This window comes from Ylistrum balloti, unplaced genomic scaffold (assembly GCF_031769215.1).
Source record: "Ylistrum balloti isolate Yb309-2 unplaced genomic scaffold, AGI_CSIRO_Ybal_v1 Utg371346, whole genome shotgun sequence".
Lineage (NCBI taxonomy): Eukaryota > Metazoa > Mollusca > Bivalvia > Pectinida > Pectinidae > Ylistrum > Ylistrum balloti.
Window position 1 is genome coordinate 68,993 of NW_026782714.1, and position 27,176 is coordinate 96,168.

A 27,176-nucleotide genomic window follows, 5' to 3' on the forward strand; every position below is an offset into this window, starting at 1 on the left:
GTTAAACAGTATAATGCATTAAAACATAGCATATACAAGAAAACGTCGTGAGTGATAAGTATTTTAATCAGTTATACATACATATGACAAGAAATATAACGTTAGATATGACATATAAAGGAAGTCTTCGTGTAAATTGCAACAAATATATTAACTTTATTGTAACAAAATAGTATATACCCGTCGTATATTGATAAAATAGTATGAATACTAAAAATGAAATCCTACATTTTCCGAGAAGTGTCGATTCAAAATGATATGGACTAAAACAGTGTGATAACTATGTTTCGTGAAAATGGACAAACATTTGTTAACAGTAATTAATTCTTTTTTAACGTCATTTACTTCAATATATGGTTAACAATTAGGTCTGCAGGAGCAGATATGAATGTTCATATACTATAGAATGTTCACTCTGAAACACCATCCAGCCAATGATTACACTTTATTAAAATGCGATGTTCGTCAGATAGAATTTCAAACGCTGTAAAAAGCTTCAATATTCTTTTGCTTTCTTAACCATTTTTCTACTGGGATTACACACTAAAAAGCGGTACACAAGGAAATATAACACAAATGATTCCGGATTCAATATTTATATATATATATATGTTCTACATAACCGACCGAAATGGCTATGATATAAGAACCTTGTAATTCTATATACAAACAACATCTTGACAACATGAATTATATCACGAACAATCACTAAATAAGCATTCGTTGAACTTCAGACCATGTTCTTATTTTATAAAGGAAAAGAAAATGAAATCCAAAAGATGTTTTTCTTGTTGTCGAGTCAATATATATGCAAATTTTAATGTGGCCAAAACCTTGCAGGTCCCTGATTTACCTGGACGTCTTAACGCATGTGTGATTCAAAGCCAGGTGACTTTCGATTTTGCGTTTGTCCTTCACGTGCCAACCGGAGCTAGCGAGAAAGGCTTCTTTGTTTTCGGTTCCCCAGCCCATTCCAAGACCTAGGGTATCGCCTTCTGACAAACTGCAAGGAAGACAAATTACGGAGCTAATAGCGTACCCTACTGATGCAACATTCGTGTCTCCAACGTTGTTCAAAACATTGCTGTGTAAATCGGGGTCATTTATGGATAAAACGCCATCGTCTTTCAAAACTCGACCAACCTCTTCCATAGCCTTAACATGACCTGCTAGATCGTGAAGAATATCATACATGATCACCCAGTCAAACTTGTTTGTCCAGTCGGTAGGCAAAGCCGTAGCATTTAACTTCAGGAACTGCACGTTTTTGATGCCTTGAGCTTTTGAAATTGTATCTGCTTTGGCTATTGCACTTTCATTATAGTCGATAGCGTATATTGTTGCGTCTGGAAAACGCCTGCTTAACGCTCTAGACAGGTTCCCGGCACCACTTCCTAGATCAAGAATTGTGGTGATCGACCCTTAAAGAGAAATGTAATTCGATGTATCATAATGCCCATGTCAATTACATTTAAGAAAGGTAGTATGAATTAGCGGCATGCTTTAAACTACAAGGTGAATAATGCTGGCAATAGAGTTTTATTAGCGTCATGTTTTATTTTTCTTTTTTTCTTTTGCAGAGTAAAGAGGTAGTGTCTTGAGTGGAATGTATGATATATTTTTCCGTCTTGACAGAATCGTCATCGTTACCTTTGAGTTTAACAACTGGTACAAGCAATTCTTCCAATGCTTTGTCAGCGTTAGGTATCTTTTCTTCAAGTAAGTCAACCACTTCAGGCGGCATTTTGTCATAAGTATAACCTAAGTAAGTAGTAAATATTAGTAAATATTACGGCATATGACACAAAATTATCCCAACATCCTAAAACGCACATTAGAGAGAACGTGGTCTTTTCTTATACTTCAGTGCATATGTTATCACTTCTATAGGGGCAACCATGAATTGGTCGCATTTGTTTAACATCACAGTAAAATATATACAATCTTCTTTTATGGACTATGAAGCAAACTACACTTATATTGTAACATGTATTTTTATCTAGAGAAATTAATTGACTAAAATAGAGCAATGTAATTCAGACACTCAAATCGTGATCAAAATAAGAAAATGATGAAATGAAATACAAAGTCAAGCCGGTATTATCATTATCAATGTTCTGCTTCTTTACATGAGAATTGATTTGTGAAAGTATCAGATTCCAGGGTATGTAGACTTCTTTATTTACCAGTAAACCACACATATGTTTTGATATGACATTTTCCCCTAGTTACTGCCTACACATTAGGACAAATGGGAATTCATGCATTCTCTTAGAAGGATGATGTCAACAAATTAGCCGTTCTATATTTTCAGATCAGGTGAAAACAGGGCACAACTAGAGACCCGCGAAAAGCCTCGTCTGAACTTTGAGAACAATCACAGGTAGCAACAAGTATTAAAAACGGACGACAAACCTTCCTCACTTGGATTTTTTGTTAATTAACAGTGTAATTTACATTCAGCATGTTCGAATGTACAGAAACGTGTAAAACAACGAATGTTTTTGTGACATTGTCTCACTTTCTCGCCCTCACTCGAGGTTCGAAAGTAACAGTTCATTTTCATACCTTATGTTTAAAGTCGGATTAATCTTGAAAATGATATTTATTTGAACAGGTATTGAAAACGAACATATATCTGAGAAATCGATGCTTCCTCTGCCTAATATTTATTGTACACAACGTTGATCGGTGAAATAAAGCTAGGAAGCTCAAAATTACTTTCTATTTCAGGATATTCAGAAATTTGGCAGTGTTTTCAAAAGTGATAGAGAACGTTCTTTTAAAGGTGACAGAAAGCCAAAACCAATCAAATAACTGCCGATGCTGCCAGAGTGTTATAAAAGTATCATAAAAAACCAAAACGTGCTATTTTACACAAATTTAGCGAGTTTGGTAAGTAAATTGAGTTTTAAAAAATGCTGTTCTTCGGTCGATCTTGCGAAACACAAAGGCCTTGACTGAGTTATCGCCCTTATCCCTGACGTCATATGTGACAAACGCTCTCGTTGCAAAAAAAAAAAAAAAAAATCCGCGCTATCTGTCAAGCAGGAAAATTGTAAACAAACGCCAGATGTCAACATGGTACAATGTGCAGCCCTCAATTGTAACAACAGTACCAATCGTGGACAGAAAGTAAGTTTATTCGCTTTTCCCCGAGATAAAAAGCTTCGGAATGCGTGGAAAATTAAGCTCAAGAGAGACAATTTTTCTCCAAGCGACCACACCAGATTGTGTGAGAGCCATTTTGCGGACGACTGCTTCACCCACGATCGACGTCTTTTGGAATCACTTGGTTTCACACCGGGTCGAAAATCGTTAAAACCAGGGTCAATTCCCACAATTTTTTATTATTCGCCGAAATCAAGGCCTACCACTCCCATCCAGACCGAAGACAGCGGTACCAGTCCTGCCAATGCCCGGAATGACCAACACTATCCAGTCGGCACAACTCCGAGCAGAAGTCGGTCTAGGCCTAGCACAGCAGTCCAGAAAAGACGACGTGTCGAGGTAAATAAATGCATCAGTTGTGTTAACAATGGTAGTATTACGTAATATTTTTAAAAAATAAGGTACTGTACTTGCAAGCAACATACAATGTAATTATAATATAAGCTAATTTACGCCCAACCACAGTGAACTGTACAAGCCCCCCCCCCCCCCCCCCCCCCCCCCCCCCCCCTTCCCACCCTTTCTGATATTACTGGCACATACAATGTATTCCACTTGTTTGTTTAGTTGTTTATCCTTTTTCTTTTTTTTTTTTTGTTTGTAGATTTTGGCAGACGTAACAAATGAACAGCAGATTAGTACAAATTACACGTCTGAACAAATCAAGTACCATCCAAATCAGGTGCACATGGAGACACAGACTTCTGATCACAGAAGTACTGTAGATAAATGTGTAGGACCGGATGATCCACTAGAGACATACAATGTTGGCTGTCAGACGTCATACAACCTAACAGTATGTACATGTAATATATACTATTATGGTATTCTCTGAATGCATTTTTGGTACACATATACCAGCCTCTACCCCCTATCCGGTATATATAATTTCACCCAGCATATTTATGAAGGCCATGCACTTACATATACCGGACATGTATTTCTAGATCTCCTCTTGAAAATGGATTGTGATGCAATAAAATTTATGATAAAATACAGAAAATTACATCTATATTATAATTCTTGGTCATTATATGTTTTCAAATTATATGACCATCTCATAGTGTAAGTAGGTTCAATATGTATTGCCCATCAAAGACTACTGAAATAGAAGTGTTAATAACATCATTAACATATAAAATTAGTTTCATATGAATTACATGGCTATTCAAATAATAGATGTGAATCAATAGATTGGAATGTTCAGGCAATATAGATTATTTTAGAGTTCACAGCAATTGATTAACATTTCTTTTTTTCTCCAGAAACGTCGTCACGTTAGTCTACAGACAAAAATATCAGAAATGAAGACTTCAGTTACATCTTGTGGGGTACAGGCCACATGCCAGACTGTGTCTACATCCATTCAATGCCACAGATACAACACCACCCAGAAAGATAGGGAAAATTATTCTGATGATGAGAGTGACATGGATATTTCTCTACCAGATCAGGACAATGATTCAGAATGGAGTCCATTAGAAGATCAGGAGGAGTATTCAGATTTGGAAGACAATGTCACGACAACACATGAATTGGACAGTGAGGACACAGATCCAGACAAAGCGCACTAGTATGTTGGGTTTGAACAATGTCTCTTTGAACTGCTAGACATATGTGCTGTCTGCAGCAGGAGAAACTTGCAACACATCAAAACAACAGTTGGTACTTGTGTTTGTGTAACAAGTAGATGTGTCTGTAAATTTATCAGAAAATTCACTGCCCTGGGGAAATTTGGTGATCGCCTGTGGGATATTTTTTAGTGGGAACAGTCCTGTGAAAACATTTAACTTTATGAGCCATTCAGGAATTTTAGGTCTTAGCCTAACTGCATACAACAAACTGCAGAGGACCTACATTGTACCATCCACATTATCATGCTGGCAACATCAGCAATCAGTATATTTAAATGACATCAAAAACAGTGGCAGTTCCTTGAAACTAGGTGGTGATGCCAGATGCAGTTCCCCAGGACACACTGCAAAATACGGATCCTACACACTCATGGATGTAGAAACTGCCAAAGTGGTGGATATTCAGCTTGTCCAGGTAATTAAATGTAGACTTTTTATATGTATGCATTTATTAATCAATATTATGGAAAGGGAGAAAACTGTTTTTAATCATTTTTTAGTTCATTAATACCCATGTTAATTACATTACAGTCAAATGAAGTGAAAAATTCATATGCAATGGAACTGGAAGGACTGAAGCGCTGCTTCCAATTCTTAAAAGATAAGGACATACCAATATCTGATTTGGTGACTGACAGACACTGCCAAGTCAAAAAGCTGATGAAAAGTGACCATCCAGACATAAACCATTGGTTTGATGTTTGGCATGTTGCAAAGGGTAAGCACTTACTTGGGTATGTTTCCATGCATTAATTGCTAGCTATATATAGGTGTTTTTTTTTCATTTCACCTGAATAAGCAATATGCCCATGCTGGGTAATAACCCCCCCCCTCCCCCCATCACCCCGCTCCGTACATTTTAGTCAGTTACTATCCATGACTCTAGAATATATATAAAAATTAATAACTATTAAATTGCTAATGAATTTCTTATTTTACAAAGGTGTCTACAAGAAACTAGAAGCTCTTGGAAAGTCCAAGAAGTACAAAATGGCTGGAGAATGGGCCAGATCCATAAGCAACCATGCTTATTGGTGTGCTGCTAGCAGTGGAGGGAATGCAGAACTTGTACGACAAAAATGGACAAGTATCCTGAACCATGTCACTAATATTCACGAGGGGCATGGAGATCTTTTCCATTCATGTGAGCATGGGGACATCTCAAGAAAGTGGATCAAGCCAGGTAATTATAAGATACTAATTGAGATTATAAAAAATAAGATTTTTATGGTAGGAGTCCAGTGTTAATAAGATATTTGCCATTATCATATGAAGAATTTGTAATACTTTTCAAATAACATGCTTCTTTTCTAATTATACATATTACTCATTAAGTATTTTTACTTCTGCCCTTTCGTTTCAGGAAGCAAAGTATTCCGGGAAATGGAAAAGATTTTATGTGGGAAACTCCTGTTGAAAGATGTTGGAAAGTTGTCCCCAGCACATCAGACATCATGCTTGGAATCCTTCCACAATGTGGTGAACTTTTTTGCACCAAAGGCCAGCCATTTCTTTTACAATCAGATGAAAGCAAGGTGAGATATACTCATAAAAATCTGATGCAGTGCTGATAAAAATGAAACATCAGAAATACATCACTATGGTCCTGATATGATACCGTATTTATCCTGCAATAAGCCTAGGGGCCAGTGTCTAAACAGATGTGGGGGGGGGGGGCTTATTGCAGGGATATAGATTGTATAGGACAGTGAATTTGAAATCTAAGAAAAAAACATGGATGGGCTTATTACTAGGCGTGGGCTTATTACCTGATAAATACAGTACCATAATGAATACATTCACAAGATATGGTACCTTATTGAATACTGTTCGTTTACAATTCTGCACAGACTGGACTATCTATTTGTTTAACACAGACTGTACTACCATTTTCCATACTTTGCCTGGCAGCTCTTCATTTCAACTCAAATAGTTGTAGACCACAAGCAACTCTGGAGGATGGGACTGCCAGATACAGAATTGCTTTCCCAAAAGGAAGAAAAGGGGATGCAGTCCCAAAGGAGATTAAAGTCAAACAGAACTTCAGTATGTTTATTTTATTTACCTGCATTGATATTTTAACAAAAAAATTAATGAGAGATTTTAAATATAAAAGTATATTAATATCATCCATTTTATTGACGTAAATCATTTTTCACTGTTTTATTTTAGATAAATCTAAACAATGTTTAGAGAAACTTACTGGTATTTTATAACATACCAACATAACTACCTGGTATAACAAATTAGATGGCAATAACAAGACACTTCATTATGACTGTGACCATTCAAGTTTTTATTGTTCTTGTTCTGCCTTAAACTGTTAATGTCAACTTGTCAACAGATTACATCAAAGAGTTGATGGAGGAGGTTGTAGTCAGAAGGCTACAATTCACAACCATCCAACAGGCTGAAGCAGCTCTTTATGAGGAAATGGATGCTCCCCCTCCTTCCATTGCAAGTCAACTCCGCAGTGCCATGGGGAATTTTGACAGAGATGTTATCATCCATAACAATTGTCAGAGATTTACGAGCTATGTCAGAAACGAGGGTACTTGAAACCAGTATATTGTTGTGATGGAAATTGTTTCCGTATGGCAGTCACAGCACATGATGGTATGACCTGTCGATTTTTTTCCCCTAGAACTTTCCATGCCCACCTGATGAAGCGACGATATGCTACAAGCCGATACTTCCTGAAGTGACAAAAATTGTTATCAAATTTCTTAAGTTTGAAGACACTGGTACATGTAGGCATATATACAAGTATTTGCAGTGTAATTTAAGTGCTACAAAATGGACTGTGGTCAAAATTTATTGCTAATCCATTACTTATTAATGAAATATAGGAATTAATTATTTAGTTAGGTATGCAATGTAGGGGTTTAATTAGTAATAGAGGGTACCAATGTTGTATATAACCTGTAAGACAAAGATGTTCATTTAAATTGTCATTTACATTATATACCTGTGAATGTCTTCTTGTCTTCCTGGGCCGTGTGTTTCAGCATATTCATAATAGGATGTTTCCAGGACATGCATGTTTAGACAATTCGCAATAAACCCTTCATGTTGGGTGATACAGCCTATGTCGGTCAACTTTTCTTCTAATATGCTCATGTCCTGACAGCATTTTCTTTCGTCCTCAGTGGACATATGGGAACACATGTTACAGGAACACCTGAAACGAAATATATAGATTTATAGTGTAATATATTGTAAGATATCTTGAAAATGTTATTAAAGAAAAAAGTGTACATAAAGTAAAAAGTTATTATGCAGCCATCCATTGACTTTTTATTTATCATCATGCATTTGAGGTACTATAATGTTCTGATTAATAAATATAATCGTAAAATAATGAGCATGTGTTGTTTCTGCTGGAAAGTACATCGTTCACGTACTAAAATACTTGCAGGAAAGAGGTAAAATGTACAAACAGAAGAGTCAAAGTGAATGAAAATGTACACAACAGGAGAACGTAAACTGTTTGAAAAATTATATCAATACAAACTAATGAAGAAAAACAAATGATTTCATAAACATATTGATTTCATGACAATGTTAATGATCAGTAGACCTGTTGGTATATGAACAATAAACGGAAGAATGCCTTGCTTACCGGCGGATAAAGCGGTAAACAAATACGTATTTTTTCCGCTTTTGTTTTGACGATAGAAAAATTAAAAAAAAAATTGAATACAGTTTATAGATGACATACAATTATCGAAATCTGAACAACAATAAAGTCGTGTAGTTGCAATGAAAACTAACCATTCTCCGACATGTTGATCGGAAGCCATGCTATCTTCGTTATCCTCGTCACCTCTTATATGCAGTTCCTCGGAACAATCTGACGAATCTGAGTCGATATGATCGTCATTGTTCGATGTCTCAGGTTCATACATTTATGGATGGATACATAGAGTGAATGAAACCTCTGGGATATCGTCACTGTCGCTACAATCGGAGTTATATACGTGCGCCATAGTCAAGTTTCGTTGGATCGGCGATTGTCACTTATGACGTCACAGCGGTTTCGAATTCACGGACGATAACTCAGGCAAGATTCTTTGATGCGATTTCAACCGAACATTTATTATTTCAACATTTCGAGATAAACGACACACATATAACCTTTGAAAGTTATAAATATATATAAATTTAATAACCAGGGAACGTCATAAATAAGGAAATTTACAAAAACAAAAGTGCATTTCGTTCACCTTTAATTGCATGACCAATATTTTCAATTATACTAAGGTAAGAAAGTGTCAAAACGTTCGTAAAAGAAAAACATAAAAAACTATAAGCCTATGAGCGTGTTTTCATTAGAACTCGTGTAATGTACAATATTAAACTCATCTGTACAAAATCTGTTGAAAGATTTCTATTTCTAAAGTGATGAATGTAAAGTGGAATCAGTGATGGTGTGGTGACGGAGAAGAATGAGCTTGTCTTAACGGGTCTGTGTGGCACATCTAAAATTAATATTTTTAGGTTGTTATGTCTAACATGCTGTTGAAACTCTAGTTGTGTCGACTGGTGATACCATGTTTAAATAATTGCTCCGCGGTACCACTACACTTACAACATCTGTCAAGGCGATGATAATCCCGTTCATTAATCTCGTGGTGTTGAGGCATTAATGGAAGAAAATTACATCAGTAAAATCAAAAGACCAGCCTAAAGTCCATCGTGAATATGTGGCATTGCTAGTAGTGTTAAGTTTAGAAACAATCCATAAAATCGCTACTCATGTTAATTTGGACGACAACATGCTGTATATCTGGACTGAAAGTTTCCAAAATGTCTAAACAAAACAGATGAAAATAACAACTTCTAAACATGACAGTAATCCAAACTCAAATTAAATAAACCTAGGGCAAAATATAAGCACATTCGCCATGTAAATCTAGGTCAATCCAAGTGAGTAATGTTACGTTCTTAAATGATCAGGTGCATCAACAGGCAAACTAACGAACATAAAACACATCCAGATTCATATCACAAATAAAAAGATGATATTTCACGATAGCTATTGTAATGGTCTAAAGATTATCAAGTGTATACAATATATTTTTGTTCAATTACCTGCAGAGAATCGAAAATTCTTATCAGATATTTACCGATAACAGTGACCATCCTGAAACTACATTAACTTTTGGCACGTTTCCATATACGGTTTGATGGTCCAAAATGTGCGAGCAACACTTACCTCGAGGTCCATCTTTTCTGAAGCAATTCTTAACTTTTTCTGTCAGAGTAGCCATGACAGGGAAGAAAAAAGCCTGATCGAGTTCTTGCAGCCCAGATTTCAAGGAAGGTGGGATGAAATAGTTCAGAGAGGAGTCTACTAACACGATCCGGCTTGATACCATACAGCCCAGCCACTCTCGAACATACCTGCAATGTGAGACAAAGATCTCGATACCATATGTACAATTGTTTTGAAATATACATACAAAACATGAAGTGATGTAATTTTCTGTAAATTTATATTATACGGGTATAACTACTGATACGATTTTCACGTTAAATCATTGACACCTTTCAAAATGCTGTACCTCTGACATATGTAACAGCGCATTCCAATGTACAAATGCTTCTCATCAATGTACAAAACAATGAGTTCTGATTTCATATTTATGCTTGACGTTGAGAAATTCTCATGTAAAAGACACCAGTATCAATTACTCATACGTACAAGCCGATGTGAAAACAATAGATTCATTTTGAACAATGCTCTTACGCCGCATACATAGGAAGGCACCCCTTATCAATTCGAATAGAGGCATGGTTCAGGATACATACATATTCTTGATGCTGTTCTAACAAGCGATGCGGGAACAGTACGGAATATATTTGATTATAAAACTAGTACATCGCTGCGCCTAGATTTATAATTATTTTTCGAACTCTCATTAAGCTGCAACAGTAAGACCATAACACCACTGACGAGTCCTAAAAGGACGAAACAGATATATATTGTAGCATTACTGACGAGTCTTAGAAAGACGAAACAGTCGTATGATGCAGTTTATTCATTGATTGGTTCTACTGTATCTAACACAAAATCTGTATTAAAAGGTCCTATCTATGTGTGTGTCCTTTGTACAATCTCAAACAAACGCTGCTGTTGGCAGGACATTAATGACATCACATATAACCTACGAATGAGTAGATATACAACATTAATCTAAATCTACAGGTTACTTACCTTTCTTTCAGATTACACGCATCTGCAAGTTCCAGTGAGGAAACTGGCTTTTCAAGTTTTTTTAATTCGTTGAACAATCCTAGATCTCTACCTAGTGTTATAGCAGAGGTTATGTAACCTCCAGCAATGAAGTTTGATATCCTCGTAGAATAGGTTTCTAAATCCATTTCTATACTTAAAAGTTGTCCAAGGTATATCGCTTTTAAAATATACCGAGCTTCAAGCACGGTTCCTGTACTTATACGGATGTGCACAACAAAACGATATATTGCAAAGATAAATGATAGGTGTGGTTGGTTACATGTCAACGTTATTTACGACAAACATGAATAATTCGTGATGTGTTTTATTATTCCAAGTTGACAAATTTGATGACAGAAGTAGAAGTAATTCTACCATACTTCAAATGTGCCATGTTAAGTTTGGCATATTTTTTCCACATTTACCTGATACGATCTGAATAATACCAACAGTGCTCAGGTAAACTAGAGGTGCTCTCAATTTATCATTTTATCTTTAACATTTGTGACGAGGTCAACACCCTTAGACGTCACATTATTAATAATGGCCGCAGTAAACAATGATTGACGATTATAAAAATCATTTTTAGTTTTCGGAATGATACTGAACTTTGTGTTAGTTAGTTTTTCAGGCGAATGTTTTCACACCTCAGAGAGCGCAAACGGTGTGCCTCCGTCAATAGATATAAAACTAACTACTTGAATACCTGTATATACTATACGTACCAGTCATGTCGCCCTGGTAACAGACACAACATCGAAAATGTCCCTGTGTGTAATTGTTCGTTTTGTTCCCATATTGATGAAAAGATGATAGTATTACAGATAAAATGAAAATAATCAAAAACATTTTCGACGGTATGGGATTTTAGATGATTAATGGACGAGCCAAACAAAACGATATTCATCTCACATTTATATATATCATGTATGATGTCGTTACCGAGTCAATAACCAATCGCATCAAGATGGCTGATAGGCTGTAGGAGAAATTCGGTGTTTATTTTTTTTTCTTGAAATATCTAATCGATACACAAAGTATTTGCATGTTAAACCCGCACAGGAACATAGACACGTCATTTAATTGAAAATTAGCTTAAACTTTCAATGTCAAGTCTTGTCTGGAGGAAACCCGAACACATTTAACAGATTTTAAAAATAAAATTCGACTAAATACGGTTACATGAAGGGAAAAACATGTTTTTCTTAGGCTGTGAGTAATGTCTGCTCAGTTTGCATAGTCGGTCTTAGTCCGATGGTTGAATGGAACAGACGATGAAAGCTTACATTTTACCTTATGCTTAAGACAATAGAAATGTACATTGTTATACTTATTGGGAAAGCATACATGTATCTAAGGTATTTGCTATGTAATGATACCAACAGCGTATAAACAGACAGGCATATACATTTGTGCTACAGGTAAAAAGTGTTTTATTGAAATATAGTGCATTATTATTGTTACCAAGGACTTTTATGTACTTATCTACAAAACACGAGTTCCATATTCGAAGCAGTGATTGAGTGAATAGTCTGTAGAGAGGTGGTTACAATCATACCGGTATATACGGAAGTGTTTTGTCTCAGTGATCATTATGGATCCTTTAGTTTCAAAGTGTTACACGATGTTAAAACTTGAATTATGTATTGCGTCTTAGTCTTAGTGGGTGAACGAGGGGAGATAATAGAGAGAAGGGAGAAAATTAAGTCAGTTTACTTAATGTCTTTCAGTGCAACGTTATCCAATAATCAAATGAAATGAAACTGTTTGACTATGAAGTTATATGTGTTGCCATGTTACGTCTTGAAACGCAAAACATGTTCAAATGTCCGGAGAGGTATGTCAAGTATTTTTCTATTTACCTTAGACATATCCACAATAAAAGTATGCAGCCTGTAATCGTGTTCTGTAAACACCGTAGACGATTTGATTGCTATTCTGAAGTTGCGACATCATTCTTACCTGTGAGAAAGTCTCGATATCTCTCCTTTGTCGAGTCATACTAGAATCTGTAAAATGGAAATTACTGCTCATGTTTTATCATTCAGCATTGTAGTAGTGTGAAAACTAGTTTGTCCATTTTAAGTATAACCGTGAAAAGATGTGGTGACCTGCTGGAGACTTTCGACAATATACTTCAGTTTGGCAACAATATAAAGTCAGCTTTTGTCACAACATTCTATGATATAAAGTCTTACATGAATATATCCAAACTTTTCGAATAAAAAATGGATTTACACCATATACACGGGGAGTCCATGTGACTCACCAAGCATGTACAGTACATTAATAATATTTAAAACCAAAATAAGTCTGGTATCACTTACACTCTTTAGCAATATCTTAGTGAAGTAACATATACAAAAATACTTCACTCTGTGTAAGGTATTAATGAGGACAGTATAAAATTGAACAATCGCATGCGTTATAATTACAATGAATTGCTTTTTTAATTTTTGAAAATTCTGGCAGGCGTTTCATGTAATATTTCACGATGACGGAGATCAAAGTGTCAAACCTCACACGAGGTTTTGGTTGTCTGATATCAATTGGTAATGCTGATACTTTGGTTAGCAAAACTTATGCGTTTGTCTTCAACAACGTTTGGACTTTTACAATTTTACTATTTGAGTGGTATATTTGTACGACAAATGACGGGTCTAATATATGTATATGAAATTTGTATTACAAATATGTATATACATGCTGTCGTTTCTGTTTTAGTGAATACCATAGATATACAAATTTCCTCCAAATATTTCAGTAATCACAACAGACAGTGATCAATTAATGGCTGCAGGATAAACAGAATATATAATTCTATTTTAAAATAAAAAGATCTAATATTGCCTGTAAATAAAAACGGCGATAGATCGCCAATTCAACTTGAGAAACATTGGAAAGTACTGTTTGTGTATGTCAGATAAGATATCAATGGAGCGCGAGCGGTTTGTACAGGCAGGAGAAGAACCATTGTTAAGATGACGTTACTCCCCCTAGTTCGGCTGGAATATCACTTTAAATCATATAATACCAAAATGTCTTAGATAAGAACATTTGTCAGGGAAAAAAAATCTTGTTTAAAAAAAAATAAAATGTATTAAGTAGGATTTAGTAAAACGTTTTTTTTACCTAAATGATAAATGACGAATTCAAATATCTACGTTTTTATGTAAGTAATCACAATGAACACTTAAACTGTAAATAGTCGATCGGATAATACGATTTAATGCCAGAGCAAGGATAAGGCAAGCATAGACCTATTCCTTTAATTAACGGACCATAGATAGGTTTAATTTTTATCTTAATCCCCTTGCATGTTGGTGTTACTTCTATAGGCATTGCTAATTGTTAGTTGTCTGATCAATATATGTTATAAATCGATTCCATGCGTATTAAGGTCATTTATTAACTCCCGAGACGTGCCTCTAGAAATCGCATTTTCCCCGAATTGCTTTCGAACAACGTTCATTGTGCCACCATGAAAGTGAACGTCAAGTAAATTTCGTCACGTAAGTGACCTACGGTAAATCTGATGTGAAACACCAAAACATCCTTGTTGTAAGTAGATAAAATTTCTCCCGTTGCTGTAGTGGCGCCACAATGGTATTAACAGTTATCATTACAAAGGAAGTGTGAGTCCTGTTGTTTATAAGCAGGTTAAAGGTTTAATGGTGTTAATGATCTCATGTATAACGGGGACTGAAAAGAATTTTTATCGACGCTTAAACCCTCTTTTCAGGGAAATATCGTCTTTTGTTTTCTTCAAGGTGAAGATTGTCTACAAATCAGAAAACACAGCTTAACTTCGTTATGTCGAATTTTTTAAGAACTTGATTGCACATATTGGTTTTCTTAAATGTTCAAAAAAAAAATCAGGAAATCTTTCATTCTTCACTAAAATTTCAAGTTTCTGTTACTTGTCCAAATTGTATAAATGTACGACAGCAAGTATACAAGCACGTGAACCTGTGTTTCTACATATTTGCCATCCATAACAAACAGACAAATCTTCAATTCTCAATAACACAGGTCTAGATTTGATATTTGATTGATAAATCTGTCATCAGTGTCAACAAACATTTTCTTCACGTCTATGTATACCTTTATAAACAAATATATCTGCATTCAGGTGCAACACGTAAAGCAGATTGACGAATCATTATCTTTTAATCCTCTTAATATCTGAAAACGGAATAAACACTTAAACGTACACTAAACTGAGACAAATCATCAATATGGGGACAGCTGATAATGCTGGAAGATTCCCAGGGATACTCCTGAAAACGTAAAAAGAGAATCAGACAAGTGTTATAAGTAAGCGTGCTCTGCTTCAGCCACGACAACTGCGATGTAATTCTTGGTTAATCAAAGTAAGTAATGTTACGTTCTCAAATGAGAATCAGGCAAACAACGATAAAAACAACAGGCAAACTATCGAGCATCAAACACGTAAAGCGTCACGTGACAAAAAGGAAAAAGAATATCTCTCAATGAGATCACGATAACGACAATAAACCTGTATCTTTTGAAACCATGTGTTACGAGTTTTTGCAGGAAATTGTGATAAAGGGAACTGGTCTTTGAATATCGCAACAGCAGCAAAGGGTTGCTTCTGTCCAAAAACGGAAAATTCACAATATCGAACTAATAATGATCACGTTTATTTGACAGCTTCTTGCAAGGTTGTCCACATCTGTTTCGTTGAAGGAAATGAGTTGCCTATGTAGAACAGCCTTTACTTTTCTCGGTATCCAATTTTGGAGAGTATAAATTAATGACATGATCAATATATCTGAAAGTGAAATTAAAAGACTTTGAAAGGTCTTTGTGAGCGGCTTTGACGAGCTTTTCGGTAGATCCAGCCTCGTATAAGATACCAACTTGAAGTGAAGATGTATTTCGACTCCATATTATTTTTTATACTTCTCGAAATAAACTTTATCAGGCAATATAACACCAATCCAGGCAGAAATGATCAGTGAACAGCGGACAGACTTGGGTGTTGACCCAATATATCATATTTGTAAACCGAATTTCAGAAGAAAAGGTGATATAAAAATATGTATGCGACGCAAATTAGGGAAAGACCTTTATACAGGCTCACTGCAATATGTTCCATAGTTACTTGGCGGATATCTTAGAGGTGGATAAAAATACATTCATAAAATCCGAACTACATCGCATTAGCGCACCAGATAACTACTTTTATATACAATGTTATATCCTCTCTCATCATGCTCATTTCTATCATCTGTTGTACAATTTATGGTCGTAAGTAGAATCTTCTGTTTAAAGGATAATTCTGAGGATTTCGAAATTCCTTCTTATGATAAAAGTTTCTTAAATCCACAGATATAATTAGGTCGATGTTGTCTTCATAAGCTTATCTACAAGGTTGTATTAAAGACCTGATATGCCCTTATGTTACACATTACATACAACTATCTAAATTAATCCTTTAAAAAGTTCTTTTGCCACAAATATGGTAACACAGAATAAAAAGTGATAAAGTTATTGATATATGGTTACGTACACTGTATTAACATATACTAAACAAAAAAAGAAATGTAACACTACTTTATTCTGTGATTAATTAATTAACCCCTTCATAAATCCTTACCAATCATGTACGAATAAAGTAATTGATCAATTCTGATACAGGCATGGTTCATTATGAAACTTTGCGTTCAGTTGATTTTATTCGATTGTAAAGGACGTTGGGGTCAATTTCAAAGGTAACACAATTAGTAACGGGTATGGCCACCGTTTGCGAAGTAAACAGCATTGCAGCGTCGTCGCATGGAACTCGTAAACCGGCGGATAATTCGGGGAGAGATGTTGTTCCATTCAGCGATCAAGGCTTGGGCCAGCTCCTGCAAGTTCGACGGTTGATTTTGACGTTCTTTCACGCGTCGCCCAAGAACGTCCTAGACATGCTCAATCGGTGACAAATCGGGTGCTTTAGATGGCCAATCTAACATCTGTACGTTATTCTGCTGCAAGAAAGTTCTGCTGACGCGACTGGTGTGCGCTGGTGCGTTATCCTCTTGAAAAATGGCGCCAACGCCATGGCGTCTTAAGAATGGCAGAACCACTGGTCTTAAAATTTTGTCCCGATATCGAATGCCGGTTAAATTGCCATTTAACACAACAAGCTTGGTACGAGTCCCTCCACAAATACCACCCCAAACCATTACACTTCCGCCGCAAAAGCGGTCCCATTCTGCGACGCAGCAGTTCGCAAAACGCTCCCCTCGTCGCCTCCACACTCTGCGCCTTCCGTCACCGTGTTGCAGACAAAACCTGAACTCATCTGAAAACAGAACATTGTTCCATTGTAGTAAGGCCTAACGACGGTGAACACGGGTCCAGTTACGCCGATTATTACTGTGACGTCGTAACAAATTGGGTCCAGTGTAGGGACGCCGCGCTTTCAATTGGTAGGCCCTCAACCTGTTGCGGACTGTTTCGGGAGACAAACGACGCCCAAACAATGTCCATGTAGTCTCTACTGCGGTTACGAATCGATTGCGCAAGTGTATCAATCGTATACGACGGTCATTACTGGCGGTCGTTTTACGGGGTCGGCCGCTTTGGGGACGATCGGATGTTGACCTAGTTTGGTTTAAACGACTTACCAACTGGCAAATTGTCTTAACACTGCAATCAAAATGCCATGCAACTCGACGGCGAGACTCCCCAGCCTGGATCATGCCTACAGCCCTTTCTCTCTGTACTTGTGACAGCCGGGGCATAATGATAAAGTTGATAGATAGCAAGATTCGGTGATTTCTAAGTCCTAAGGAAGAGTTGTCAGTTTGAATGTTTATAAAATTCAAGTGAAGATACAAGTTAGTCGCAGAAAACCTCGCTTGAAAGATTTTGGTAACCCCCTTGGATTTTGTAATGTAAAACATTACCATTTTCTAATATTGCACAAACGTCATTTTGTTTTCACTCATTTACAGGTATTCGCCAAGGAAACATGTTAACCTTTCTCATTTTGTTGAGTATCTACGTACGATAGCTTGTTAACGTGGTAAAACGTACGAATCAACAACACCGTTACAACGACTATTCTTTAATTCCTGTCAACATACCCTGAGATTTCCTTCACATCTCTGATACTGTATTTCAGACCGGACGCTTTGATAGCAGATGTAAATAGTGAATATGTTGAAATAATGAAAGATTCACTTCAAATATTACAACATATGATTGCTATGTTCCTGATTAGGTTATTTCGTATAAAACTTAGAACAGTTACATTTGTTTCCATAGCGAATCCATTACAGTTTAATTTGTTGTAATGTCAACATTTGTATTTCATTTAAGTACAGGCGGTGCTTCTATTTTTTGTGTTCGTCATCAGCTCTGATCTGATCTGTAAGCGTTCGCTTAAGTAATGATAATTGTAATACTTCAATCTTTCAACATGAGTGATAGAATACAACGTATAATTCTGTATTCAGAGTTTAATATATAGCATGCTACACAAAATGATGTTTGAAGTATGACAGAAGGGGCATATTTCGGTCAGACTGGTTCTTAATCTTCCTATCAGCTATCAACACTGCGTGTCACTAATGTATTTACTTTGTTGTTTTAAACAATGTAGGAGACGACCAGATTTAATTGGGAGGTTGTTGGCCTTTACTGTGGTACACTACATCAACGAAAACAATGAACTGTAAATGAGGCGCTGTAGTCCTTGAATCTAGTACATCGGTCATTGCCTTATTGTGACTGATATCCACATAATGCTTCTTTGATTGATGATCCGGACACGAGTAGGACGGATAGAAAGATGAATAGATTTACAAAGCGGCAACTTAATGATCGCCTGGAAACATCCAAGGAGCACAGAAACAGGTCTTACTTTACATTTATTTTGATCATTTTGTTTCGATGTAACTTGAGCGCAACAGATCTAAATTCAATGCACAAAGTACGAATACAGTGGACACTATAGGTGTACTATACAGCTTGGTAACAACTGATAGGTAAATATTTGTGACTTTTTAAAAGTCTTATTGACAAAGACAAAAACAGGTTCACACACTAAGGTTCACACATCACTACTTTAATCTTATATAGTAAGCATTTATTTGACAGTAACTGTTTGTGTAGTACTTTCTTTTTGATATAAATGTCTTTCCAAATATTAATTTGATAATCATATACGCAACAGTTCAGTAGTTTGTAACAAATCATAATATTTTGATTTTGAAATTGTTAGATTTATTTACCGTATGTCATTATTCCCCACAAAACAGGAAGATTTATCATCGAAGTAGGTCACCCATTGTAGTAGAAACATATCTCACACTATCTTGAGTGAAAGAAATACTATTTCGATCGAAAAGAAAACATTTTAGAACCAAGTAATGGGAATGAAACATAGAAATAAATCTAACGACCTAGTTCAACTAATGACTTTCATCACTTAAGTGTCTTTTCTGATTTATTAGCCGTTTGGGTTCCACGGGAGTTGTTTGAGAGTGGCAATCCCAATTGCCGTCCATGAGATTTGAAAATAAATGATGTAATCGATTATTGACGTCACATCATTCCACTAAATACGCTATATTTACATTTAATATTCAAGAAAAGAAAATCGGTATTACTGCATATATACTGAATCTGAAGGAGAACAAGACATTTTACTTCTTTCTTGTTTGCATTTTTAATGTTGAATGACTGCAAAGATGTATTCATTTAATCTTCTCCTGAAGACACTCTACATAATTATGATACATGTGGGTTGCGAAGTTTTGCTAAAACACGAGATTTGTTGGATGCTTGTTTCATTTCCTACATTTATCTTTTTTCTTTGAATTTCTTTTAATAAAACACAATCAATGATCCAGATAACAAACTTTGATATTATTGAAATTTTATTTTCAGCCCAATTAGTTTTCTAATGTCTGACAAACTGACCAGTTCTTTATCTTATTGTTTTAAAGTGCAAACAAAAGTACGTATCTTGAACAATAATCGTTCGTTCTCCATCCTTTTTCGTTGTACACAGATTCACCATTTTATCTGCGAGGGCCTGGTACCAAAATGTAAACGAGACACTGTCGTCAATGGTTACATACATAAAATTCAAATGACATGTTGATTTCATAGAACGGCCATAGTTACATCATGAATTAACTCCGTAACGCTTATGGACCGAGTGACTCGCGCACTGTAATATTGTTATTACAACCGTATATTTACATTTACATAAACAATGGCTTGGTGCTGTTATAAAGAGCAATTTAAAACGGTATACCAAGTAACTCGGTAAAATTAAAGAGTGCCAATGAAAGGTAGACATCAGTACATTAAAAACTGAATAGATATTGTAGGAAATTAAAGCAAGGTGATAAAAGGATTACAGAAAAAATATAAAATATTGGAAATTTTGGAATAATTCCAATCTTGATAAAGAGATTGAGCTATCAGAAAATGCACTTGAATAATTGTCGAAAAGATTTGTTACGTTATGCTCTGAATAAGACTTCTCTCGTTGATGCTTGGAAGCCTTTTGATGAAACATCTTGGTTGCCAAGCAAATGAACATTTACAAATTTGTTCATTACAATTCCTGCATCATTATTATGGCACAAAAATGTTTGCAAAATCATGACTTAAATATGTAGCCTTATTAGGATGTCACCTGAATTTTAGCAATATAATGTGCAATACAATGATATCCGTATCACATAAAACTCATTCATTTAGCAACCTCGTCGTCATTCCTCAAGGAAAGGAGGCTGGACTACTCGTATGATTTCCAGTCGGGATTGAACCCTGATCGCCATTAAAATAGAAAATTTTACTATCAACTGAGCCTTAACTCGACAGAGTGATACAACGCCAAGTAAATGTAGCTATCTTGTTGCAAAAAAAAGGGGGGGGGGAAGAATAGAAAAGAACAAGAATTCATCTCAGTATCGTTTAATGACTTCTTTTAAAGACTTTTATAACACAAAATTGTTTCTGGTCTCAAGCTCATTGTCGCTTAATATCATGCATTACAAACCTTGTTGTTAAGATCGAATAGCATGCATCTTTATTTGCAAGTTAACATGATTTATGTTTTTTCTTAATTTGACCATAATTTGACACCAGCTACCAGCTTGAAGTAACTCGTCAATAATAACTTAAAGAAGTATGTTAAGTCCATACAGGGATTTCTCAATGTACATCATGAAATCTTCCACTTTTTTCTGTTTTAATCCCAAAGTTGCTAGCACAGCGGAAAATTAATTTATCGTTAACTTTCAGGGCATTACAGATACAAACACAGGACACACTGTCTGGTAAGATCAACCATCTCTATATCAAACGCTTTGTATTTACTAAGAACACGGGAAATTAATGTAAGATTTATCCATGTAAATAGGTTACATGCATCTATAGAATACTCAATGTTACTTATAGTTTAGTAGATATTATCCATTCATTCTTATTAATCAAATATCCTAAAGTTATGACGTCACAATTAAGTGTAACATTGTTCGTAGCCACTGCAATACCTATACATAACTCCCATCGTCAACAAAGATGGTTTTCGTGCATAGAACGATATACACCAACACACTCGTTCTGACGAGGATCCCAGGCTCATTGCATCTACAACTATTCAGTTACATGCAAACGCTGCAGCTACTGAAGGCTTACTCCATCTCTAGTTCTTGTTCTAATTGTCTTTACAACGAGTGTTCTACTGCTCAGATAGTAACTGTGAGCTTTTTGTGGACAGATCAAAACATTCCGAAATACCGTTCATTATATGAAATTTGAAGATCAAGATACGTAAGGATTCTATAGAAAATTCTATAGAGAATGTACAACCAATCAGTTTTAATGTACAAGGTTTTACATGGTCTGGCTCCCCAGTATCTGTACAATTTTAGATATACTTCTGATGTACTAGATCATCATCTAATAACATATCTTATATACCTGCTTTTAAGACTGCATTGTATAAGAAATCTTTTACCTATCAGGGACCATATACCTGGAATATTTTACCAGATTCCGTGAGAAACGCATCATCACTTTTATCTTTTAAACAAAGTGCCAAAAAGTTTTTTATGGACTCCTCTTAATTTGCTGTGGATTCTTTAACTGATGCATTTTTCCTGTTTTCTTAAATGTTTCTCTGTTTTATGTATATTTTGTAATTATTGTACATTTTATGTATACTTGACCAGAAGGTAGACGAGTCTTTGACTCATTCTGTTATCAAGTATAAATAAAGACTATTATTATTATTATTATTATTAAATCTGTGGTAGAAAAAATGCAAAACGACAGCATGTGCTGGGAATCACTTTTAGAGTGTATTAAATTCATTCGTGCTATCGTCTTAAAAGATTGAAATCGAACTTGAAATCAAACATACCAAATATGTCATTGTGCCTGTAGATAAGACATCAGATAGTTAAAACCATATCTGTAGACACACTCTTCAATTAGCTGCATATCCCAGAATTCGGCTTGCTTGCAAACAAACCTACCTTAACATCACCTTATGCTTCCAAGCCAGACATACTGGATGATAAGGACTCAACATTACACTCTTTGAGAAGATTGCTGGTGGTGATTATCTCCCTTGTTTTAAATAATTCACAATAATTCACAAGAAACGACGTTTAATGCTATATTGTCATCCACGCCTTTAAGATCCTTCCTACCAATATTTAGTACTATTAATCTAGGGTTACCGTCTTATTGTTTACTCATAAAGTGGGATACATGGTATGCTTTTGACAAATCTTTAAAACATCTTCCTGGTAAAAAATCTTCTCTAAAATACTCTTCTGTAAGAACATTTGATTTGTACTCTCTGTACACCACTGTCTAAAATAATTAAAACACGAATTCATTTTCGTGATATGAGAGGTTTTACTATGGAAGGTGACAGTGCTACATATCGTGGTACCGTTAAATACAGATTTGGATAAGAGAAGTAGATTCGGAAAATGAATCAGACTGCATTATATAGCTGTTTCCTTCTTCTAGATTTTCTCAGTGGTGTTTAGAGCTTAGATATTAACCCTAAGAGGCGACTTATAAAATAAAAAAATGATTAAAAGAAAAATTAAAATCTGAACGGGGAGGTGCACTACCATAATTCGGTAAATCTCGTAATCTTTATATATCTGTTTGCTTTAAAAGAACTACCGATACGCGTATATTCCGAACCATGCAACTATTCAAATGAACATATCTTGATTTTTTTTCTATGCTTATATTGATAATTTTCAACTTGTTATAAATGTCAGGCAATGATATTTATCTATTTAGGTGTGATATGATACTACGTCCTAAGATCTGGTTATATACGTCCTACAATGGTTAGGATGGACAGCAGGAGTCTAACAGAACGTTCTTGCTACTTAATAGTTAGAAATAAAGTGAGCTGTATCATTACGATTTTAGAACTTTTTAATTCTTTTAATAAATGTCCATAACAGAATAAATTTGTACGATTTGACAGTATGTGCTCTCTTCAAACTTCTTGAGAATCGTAAACGTCCATTTATGATTGTATGAATGCGTTATAGCGCGGCACCACATGAAGTTTGTATTGCTATTGTGGAGTGTAAACAGTTCTCCAGTTCAGGAGTGTCATTTTTACCTAATATCCTCCTATTTTAGTTTCCTTTATCTTTGGCTTTCTCACAGGTCCAGTTCCAGATTTTGCGACTTTGGCACTGTTAGGTTTCGAACTAACGAACCTGACGTTTTTGTTGCCGGTTTTCTCCACAGCCGAGCGTGGCATGTCTAAATCCTTCTGGTTGTTTGTAGCTACGGAAGCGCTGTGACGTCTTACAGTTGCCATCTGGGTAATAAACGGGGTGAAGAATTCTTCATCATCGTCCGTCTCTCCCTCACTCTCGTGAGTCTTCTTGGATTTAGGTGTCATAGTCTTCTCTCTCTTTTGTTCCTGGTCTTCCTCAGCTTCTAATCGAGGCTTGTGGTAAGACCAACCAATTTGTAAGTCTGTCTTTTCCTTCTCGGTCAATTTAGAATATGGTCTCACAGTGCTTTGGAATTCCGGCGGGTCCTTCTCATCCATAGTTTTATTCCAAATGTTTCGTTTCTTTCTCGATTTGACAGTAAAGGCATCGATAGTCATTAAAGTTGATGGCGTTTTGGCTTTTGTTCGCAATTCTCTCATATAATGTGGCTTGTATTCATCCGCAATGAAGTCCTCATTCATTGCTTCCGCCATCTTTTTTGCCTGAGCCATTTTTACATTCTCAGGAGACGGCGGACGCTCAACTAGAATTATTGGATCATAGTTCAAAAGTTGAGACGTCTGCACAAACTGTTTCTTCTTCAGTCTCATCGTTGCCTCCATCCGGCGAATCTGAGAATTGATATGACGATATTGTTTCGTCAAGTTCTGATCTGGCTTGGTGTAGTTATCGAGGAGGGTAGAACCGAGCTTACTGAAGGCAGGATTTCGAGCGCCATCTACCGCGCGCTCACGTTCCAACATCATCCGACGTGAGGACACGTTGATTAACTTCACGTCTCGATCAATATTCCTGTAAGAAAAACCATATAATTTAATCAGTAATGACAATTTCCTCTGTTCAGACCTGGTGAATAAAATGCACAAAATGATTTTGAACAAATCTCAAAAAGGTATATCTAAACAGGATTTACATACGATAGACCATGTTACCCATCGATAAGTGTTTATATAAACGACATTCCTATAAAACAAATTGTTTAATTAGAAATATCTGAAAACGAAGATATATATCCTTTTATTTTTTACTTAAAAACTCGTAATAGTCTTTCTGACTAAAACCTCTGACTACTTCTTGGCTGGTGACATGTTAGTACTTGCTCAAATAATAAATATTTTCACAAAAACACACGAGACTATAATATATAGCTTTGGAACGCTATTCCTTCAAAAAAAGAAAAGCATTATCTGGCGAATACTGCTGACGACATGCTGTGTGTACCAAATTGATTCGTAACCTAAATAAATAAAACGGCGTTTGTTTACAACGAAGGTATTTTGGAAGTAGAATAAGAATGTTTTTGTCACTTCTTATTTTCATTCCATACACGATTTGTGAAATCAATACAAGGGCTGTAGGGTTAGGGTGTACTGATTTGTGAAACCAGAATAAGGGCTGTGGGGTTAGGGATATACTGATTTGTGAAACCAGCACAGGGGCTGTGGGGTTGGGGGTATACTGATTTGTGAAACCAGCACAGGGGCTGTGGGGTTGGGGGTATACTGATTTTATGAAATCAACACAAGGGCTGTAGGGTTAGGGGTGTACTGATTTGTGAAACCAACACATGGCCTGTGGGGTTAGGGGTATACTGATTTGTGAAATCAACAAACGGGCTGTGGGGTTGGGGTTGTACTGATTTGTGAAACCAGCACAAGGGTTGTGGGGTTGGGGTTGTACTGATTTGTGAAACCAGCACAATGGTTGTGGGGTTGGGGGTATACTGATTTGTGAAACCAATACAAGGGTTGTGGGGTTGGGGGTATACTGATTTGTGAAACCAATACAAGGGTTGTGGGGTTGGGGTTGTACTGATTTGTGAAACCAGCACAATGGTTGTGGGGTTGGGGGTATACTGATTTGTGAAACCAATACAATGGTTGTGGGGTTGGGGGTATACTGATTTGTGAAACCAATACAAGGGCTGTGGAGTGTATCGATTTGTGAAAACAATACAAGGGTTGTGGGGTGTATTGATTTGTGAAAACAATACAAGGACTGTGGGGTGTATTGATTTGTGAAAACAATACAAGGGTTGTGGGGTTGAGGGTATACTGATTTGTGAAAACAATACAAGGACTGTAGGGTGTATTGATTTGTGAAAACAATACATGGGTTGTGGGGTGTATTGATTTATGAAAACAATACAAGGGTTGTGGGGTGTATTGATTTGTGAAAATAATACAAGGGTTGTGGGGTTGGGGGTATACTGATTTGTGAAAACATTACAAGGGTTGTGGGGTGTATTGATTTATGAAAACAATACAAGGGTTGTGGGGTGTATTGATTTGTGAAAACAATACAAGGGTTGTGGGGTTGTGGATATACTGATTTGTGAAACCAATACAGGGACTGTGGGGTGTATTGATTTGTGAAAACAATACAAGGGTTGTGGGGTGTATTGATTTGTGAAAAAAATACAAGGGTTGTGGGGTTGGGGGTATATTGATTTGTGAAAACAATACAAGGGTTGTGGGGTGTATTGATTTGTGAAAACAATACAAGGGTTGTGGGGTGTATTGATTTGTGAAAAAAATACAAGGGTTGTGGGGTTGGGGGTATATTGATTTGTGAAAACAATACAAGGGTTGTGGGGTGTATTGATTTGTGAAAACAATACAAGGGTTGTGGGGTGTATTGATTTGTGAAAACAATACAAGGGTTGTGGGGTGTATTGATTTGTGAAAACAATACAAGGGTTGTGGGGTGTATTGATTTGTGAAAACAATACAAGTGTTGTGGGGTGTATTGATTTGTGAAACCAATACAAGGGTTGTGGGGTTGGGGTTGTACTGATTTGTGAAAACAATACAAGGGCTGTGGGGTGTATTGATTTGTGAAACCAATACAAGGGTTGTGGGGTTGGGGTTGTACTGATTTGTGAAAACAATACAAGGGTTGTGGGGTGTATTGATTTGTGAAAAAAATACAAGGGTTGTGGGGTGTATTGATTTGTGAAAACAATACAAGGGTTGTGGGGTGTATTGATTTGTGAAAACAATACAAGGGTTGTGGGGTGTGGGGTGTATTGATTTGTGAAAACAATACAAGGGTTGTGGGGTGTATTGATTTGTGAAAACAATACAAGGGTTGTGGGGTGTATTGATTTGTGAAAACAATACAAGGGTTGTGGGGTGTATTGATTTGTGAAAACAATACAAGGGTTGTGGGGTGTATTGATTTGTGAAAACAATACAAGGGTTGTGGGGTGTATTGATTTGTGAAAACAATACAAGGGTTGTGGGGTGTATTGATTTGTGAAAACAATACAAGGGTTGTGGGGTGTATTGATTTGTGAAACCAATACAAGGGCTGTGGGGTGTATTGATTTGTGAAAACAATACAAGGGTTGTGGGGTGTATT

The 27,176-nt window shown here is 36.1% G+C and overlaps 4 protein-coding genes and 1 pseudogene across 4 annotated transcripts; 2 read left to right on the forward strand and 3 right to left on the reverse strand.

Annotated features, from left to right (window-relative positions):
• Nucleotides 1-849: 849 nt before the first annotated feature.
• LOC132562111 (ubiquinone/menaquinone biosynthesis C-methyltransferase UbiE-like) lies at nt 850-1,744 on the reverse strand. Its single transcript, XM_060226837.1, has 2 exons — nt 1,651-1,744; nt 850-1,421 (listed from the first exon to the last, which is right to left on the reverse strand). Exons 1-2 carry the CDS (start codon nt 1,742-1,744, stop codon nt 850-852), a joined length of 666 nt encoding a protein of 221 aa, XP_060082820.1.
• Nucleotides 1,745-3,081: 1,337 nt separating this feature from the next.
• Nucleotides 3,082-4,745, forward strand: LOC132562112 (THAP domain-containing protein 1-like). Its single transcript, XM_060226838.1, has 3 exons — nt 3,082-3,510; nt 3,776-3,967; nt 4,437-4,745. The coding sequence occupies exons 1-3, from the start codon at nt 3,082-3,084 to the stop codon at nt 4,743-4,745; spliced, it is 930 nt and encodes a 309-aa protein (XP_060082821.1).
• Nucleotides 4,746-5,175: 430 nt separating this feature from the next.
• Nucleotides 5,176-7,318, forward strand: LOC132562113 (uncharacterized). Its single transcript, XM_060226839.1, has 7 exons — nt 5,176-5,220; nt 5,337-5,523; nt 5,749-5,988; nt 6,169-6,340; nt 6,703-6,851; nt 7,150-7,262; nt 7,301-7,318. Exons 1-7 carry the CDS (start codon nt 5,176-5,178, stop codon nt 7,316-7,318), a joined length of 924 nt encoding a protein of 307 aa, XP_060082822.1.
• A 26-nt stretch (nt 7,319-7,344) lies between these two features.
• On the reverse strand, nt 7,345-8,794 carry LOC132562117 (P2X purinoceptor 7-like; annotated as a pseudogene).
• A 14,895-nt stretch (nt 8,795-23,689) lies between these two features.
• Nucleotides 23,690-24,901, reverse strand: LOC132562114 (uncharacterized). Its single transcript, XM_060226841.1, has 2 exons — nt 24,885-24,901; nt 23,690-24,605 (listed from the first exon to the last, which is right to left on the reverse strand). The coding sequence occupies exons 1-2, from the start codon at nt 24,899-24,901 to the stop codon at nt 23,690-23,692; spliced, it is 933 nt and encodes a 310-aa protein (XP_060082824.1).
• Between the last annotated feature and the right edge of the window lie 2,275 nt (nt 24,902-27,176).